General features: G+C 41.5%; 1 protein-coding gene across 4 annotated transcripts in view; it reads left to right on the top strand.

Annotated features, from left to right (window-relative positions):
• Nucleotides 1–149: 149 nt before the first annotated feature.
• The window catches only part of LOC101856941 (probable oligoribonuclease), a 15,648-nt gene continuing 10,622 nt past the window's right edge, over nt 150–5,175 (top strand). For 3 of the 4 annotated variants that reach the window (XM_005089826.3, XM_035969938.1, XM_035969941.1), the window contains exons 1-3: nt 156–766; nt 3,951–4,034; nt 4,427–4,504. In XM_005089826.3, the coding sequence (XP_005089883.1) occupies nt 407–766; nt 3,951–4,034; nt 4,427–4,504 (522 nt within the window). In that variant the 5' untranslated portion in view covers nt 156–406. Of the gene's footprint in view, nt 767–3,950; nt 4,035–4,426; nt 4,505–5,175 lie in introns of all 4 variants that reach the window. The other variant, XM_035969940.1, reaches the window with a different exon arrangement.

Raw genomic sequence — 5,175 nt, 5'->3', positions numbered from 1 at the left:
ATAATAAAAATGAAAATAATAACAATAATAATAATAAAAATAAAGAATAATAACAATGATGAACTTTTTTTGACATTGGAGTCCGAGAAACTGCTGGCCGCAAAAAAAGCGAGGCAACTTGGCATTATTGTATTGTACTTTCGTTTTGTGGAACCTGGAACCACACGCATGCTGACCTCTTTGGTGGAGGCAACAGGGGGTGTTTGAAAGCGAAACAAGGAATGCGCTTTGCCATTGTTACTTTTTGTTACTAGGCATTGTATTTTTGGTTAAAATTCATACTTCAATTAGATCTAGACCTATAGAATCTAGATCTAGATTCTAGATTCTAGATCTTGTTCTATGCTATTATCAATTATCGTGCGTCATCTCTCAGACTTTTATTTTTATCAAGAGATATTATATTATGTTCAAATTGATAAACCGACATTGTTCGCTTCGAGTTAGTAGAGCATTGAAGCAGTCCTCATTCCTTCCACATTCGAGTTTCGGTGAACACCTTCCTTGTTTCAGTCCCTCTTTGACTTATAATACTCCTGCTTCATCGTTATTGGCATCATCTAGATCTAGTTGGTCCCGTTGTTCTCATTGTTGCGTCTCGGATACCAGATATTCCTACAGATTTAGACATCCCCAGCTTCGACGAGATTGTCGAGATCGCCCTTTTTCCAATATGAGTGAGACAAACAGCTTTCCTGCAAAGCAGATGTCCAAGGACTTCAAGGAGAGCCAAGGCTCAAGTCGAATAATCTGGATTGACTTAGAGGTGCTGGTCATGTGGGGCTGTACTAGATCTATAGAATTTTGTTTTGCAAGTGGCTATTCTCCGGCGACACGCCAGTCAATAAATCGATGGCTATTCTCCGGCGTCACGTATGATTGCACGTGTCGTTTCTCCTCAGCTTCCCATCTCCCCTGTCGGCACGTCCGTATGGCATCAGGGTCGGCATTTCTTCAGAATGCAGTTCACCATTGTGGACACGCAGCCACTACTCGCTACTAAATGAAAGCTCCAGTGACAGAAGAAGGAGGAATTTCTTTGTCAAAGGTGACAGCACCAGAAGCGCCAACAACCCTCAGTCACAACGAGAAGTACAAGAATGCGCATGATGTGGCACTGAACTCAGTTGCAACAATAATGGCTTGAACAATAAATGCTGACAGGGGAGATGGAAAGCTGTGGAGAAGCAGCATAGGCCTATAGATATATATATACAGTCGAACCTGTGTGAGACAGAATCACAATGGAGCCAGAACAAAATTCCGTCTTAGACAGGGGAATTTAAGGGGAGAAGGAGGTTGGGGGGGAGGGGGGTCAAAGGCCCAACCGGTGGGATCAAGGATCACTTGTCCGATCGGCAAGCAGTGGTCAAAACTTCACACCTCTCAATTGCTATCCTGTCTGATAATGACATGCTCTTATTTATCCAATTACCGCCAATGCTTGCTTTTTTTTCGTAGGATCACTTTTTGACCTCTCTATTAAAAACAGAAACGTTTGAACATCTCCTTTGCTTACCCTTAGCCCCACCCACCAATGCCACCCCTCACTGCCATCATTGTAACAACGATTCAAGGAATTTTTTTCTCGGCTGGCCGTATGATCAGGGCTGCCGTCTGGTCAATCTAATTTCACACCTCTGGCTTCTGGTTACTAAGGAAAGTTTCCGTGGTGGCTAGCTACTCGAGCCTCTCAGGGGCAGTCATGAGATTTCACACCCACACTACACTGGCCATCTGCATCGCTCAGGGCTCACATAATGGGGTAACATCTACCCCCAAATTGCACCTCTACTCCCTTTCCTCGCCCAGCGGCATGGCCATAGCGTTAAGTTTAGAGCCGGCCGAACTAAACTTGCGAGTTTTGTCTCGAATCAGGGCTGAGCGGGCTAAGCATTTTCCATCTTAGGCAGGTGAAGCCCTCGGAAGGGAGTGGATTTTTCTTTCTGTTTCCGCGTTGGACTGGTTTCCGTTTTATACAGGTAATTAAAGAGGAAAAAGGGTTCGACTGTTTATATGTGCAACTACACATGACGCCGGAGAATAGCCATTGAATTGATCTATTGATTGGCGTGACTCCGGAAAATAACCACTTGCTTTTTTGTTTTTCTCCCTCTCTTACCCTTACCTTTTCTAAGTTTATTTAATAATTGTATAATTATGTTTCGCTGTCCCTTGGTGTGGTATTATATAATTATTCGTAATTTGAGCCATAGATAGCAATATTATATCATTTTATGACTACTTTTATAAAGTAATATTTATCTTATTTAATTTCAGACTTAAAAAAATAATAGTGCACTTTAGAAGTCTTCTACAAGCCGACAAAACGCCTTTTTAAACAAATGTTTTAAAACCAAGTTTTTTAATTTATTTCTGCTACTGTATCGAAAGCCTGATCAGTTACCCTGCTCCCCCTCTGCCCCACGCACACACACGGAATACATGATGCCTTACTTTATCCCACCCTATTCATGCACTCAGAACATAATTCAGATGCTTCACCAACAAAATACAAAGGATAAGTTCTGGCTCATACATGCCGCCCGTACTCTTTTAAAGGCTTTGAATATGACAACGAACTGCGTAAATAATAAATATTGTAGAATGACAGTTGGTTACTTTAGCCTGTTCTCAAATTTCGCACAGTGGATATTGTGCCATCCATTAAGTTTAAGGCATCGTGGTGAAATCGGGCGCTCGTCAAAACAATGAAATCAAAGGAACTGTCATTTTTCTGACCAATGGGCAATTTTTTTCTAATTTTCTTTTTTTGTCTCTACACCTTTTTTTAAATGTCCTTTTAAAAACACATTTGTGTATGGATTTTACAGAAAAGCATTGATAAAGTTAAAGGCACAAAAAATGTAAATTTTAAGTTTTCAAGAATTCTCAGTCTAAGGAAGTTACCAAACTTTGGCGGCCATTTTCTTGCTAATTTTATCTCTGAAACCAGGCTACCCTGACCTCCTTCAATAGCTAATATTCTGACCTCTATTCTATATAGATGGATATTTTTTACACCAAAAGGAAGGCAAATGAACAGATGATACCAATAACCCGATATGCCCAAAAGTTGACAAGTACCTGATTCCACCTCGTCCTGACCCATATAATTTAGTACATTGGAACTTGGATTTAACGAGTACTTGGATTCAACGAAAGGAGATGGATTCCCCGGGGGTTTTTTTCTTCTTTAAACTAAATAAAAATAACCCGGATTCAACAAACATTTAAATCAGCAAGCTCGCCGTCAACAAGGTCACATCCAGGGTGAATAGCCCTTGCAGACGTGGCTTCGCTTATTTTTCTCCCATAATGAACTTGATCTATTCCCGCCGGCCGGAAACCATCCATTGCACCTGCAGCGTGAACCATCCCTTGGCTGATTGCATGCGACCAATCAGCTGCCTAATTCTTTCATACCAACACGCGCGTTGTTGGCACGTGTGCTTGTGTCGGGTGTTGAATGTCGCAGATACAAACGCGTCACAGTCTCGCCTCCTCACCCCCCGGCAACTGATCATTTATTACAATGATAAGCTAGTCTTGACGTAAATCTACGTAATGAATTGTGGGCTGGTCTATGGAATCAAAAGTTGCCGTATGCTTGGCTTTTCACAGCAACTTGACTTTTTGGGGAACAGTCGAGATGACACAGGCGTGCATTTGAACAAATCGTTCTTTTTTTGCTCAGCTCATAATATGCAGGCATTTCAGGCACCACGTGTTACTTCCCTTCATACATTGTTTGCTCAGTGCCAGTAATTATTATCTACACAAAAATCTCATGTTTGCTATTATAACGAACACTCGGATTCAACGAGATTTTAGGTCAGGCCCACAGACCTTGTTAAATCCGAGTTCCACTGTATTAAAGTAAGGTTTGAATTGTTTACACCTGAGCTAATCTGAACCTGATATTTTTTACTTCTCTTGTTTTTTTCCAGATGACTGGTTTAGATGTTGACAGCGACACAATTCTTGAAATTGCTTGCATTGTTACTGAAGGTGACCTTGCGCTTGTTGCCGAGGTTTGTGTTCATACTAATAAACCTGGTTAGAAATGTTTTATCTCAGATATTATGTGTGTCACTGTCAGTGTCTCTGCTGTGTTCTCCAGTTTTATGAATAGCGCAGTGTTCTGACACAGCAGCACTCGGGGTTTCAGTCTGTAGTCCTTTTGGTGATTTTTTTTTGTCTTGATTTTTTTGGCAACCTAAGATCGATAAATCAAACTGGTATCGTTCTAGTAATACGCCTTGTGCTACTTTAAATTTGACTATTTGTCTCAACTTTTGACAAGCAGCTTATTTGCATTCCTCAAACTCAATTATCATGTGAAATGAAAACCGGTTTTGTTTTTTGACAAAAAATAATAAATCTGTCATGATGCGCTGCAAATAGTTTGGATTTTTGCTTTCAGGGACCAAGTCTGATTATACATCAAGAAAATGAGGTCCTGGAGAATATGGGAGAATGGTGCACTGAACAACATGGAAAGGTATTATGAGTTGAAGAAGTGTCTTATGTGCATGTGTTGAAAAAATGTTTTGATGTATGTTGCCTGACTACAAATTAAGTAGCTTATAAACTACAGAGTTACCTTTGAAGTGAAAAGAATTGTAGTCAGAGTGAAATTAGTGGCTCAGTCGTGATATGAATCCAAAGGGACACCGTGACATCTGTGACTGCATGATTTATGACCTGTTGGGTCCTAATATAATACAGTAGTCTCCGCCTAAGATCCCGGTGCTCAGGAGCAAGGAAAATGCGGGATCTTAGGCAAACCGAGATCTTTTCCGAATGGCCAGGGGGAAGAATCCACAGTAACTCATGGTCAGGCCCATAATCTGTACATGTACAGTAGTCTCCGCCTAAACGCACGCCATACAAAAGCACGCTCCGCTCAAACGCACGCTTTCGTCATCTGACGGGTTTTTTACTACAGTAGTCTCCGCCTAAACGCACGGTGCTCGGGAGGGCTCCTTAGCGTGTGTTTGTACGGAGCGTGCGTTTACATCAACCTTAGCAAGGGGAGGAAGGGACGCAGTCTTCTCAATTCCTTATTACTCCACTGACCTCCCTTGGAGGAGGGGGTCATTTTGGCAGATAATGTGATGACTCGTGACTTTTTGTTATGGATTCCTGGACTGGGGTTAAGAATACTTGGGG

Source organism: Aplysia californica, unplaced genomic scaffold (assembly GCF_000002075.1).
Source record: "Aplysia californica isolate F4 #8 unplaced genomic scaffold, AplCal3.0 scaffold00009, whole genome shotgun sequence".
In the NCBI taxonomy this organism is placed as follows: Eukaryota; Metazoa; Mollusca; class Gastropoda; order Aplysiida; family Aplysiidae; genus Aplysia; species Aplysia californica.
Note: the sequence above shows the minus strand (reverse complement) of the source record. Positions and strands in the feature narration are given on the sequence as shown.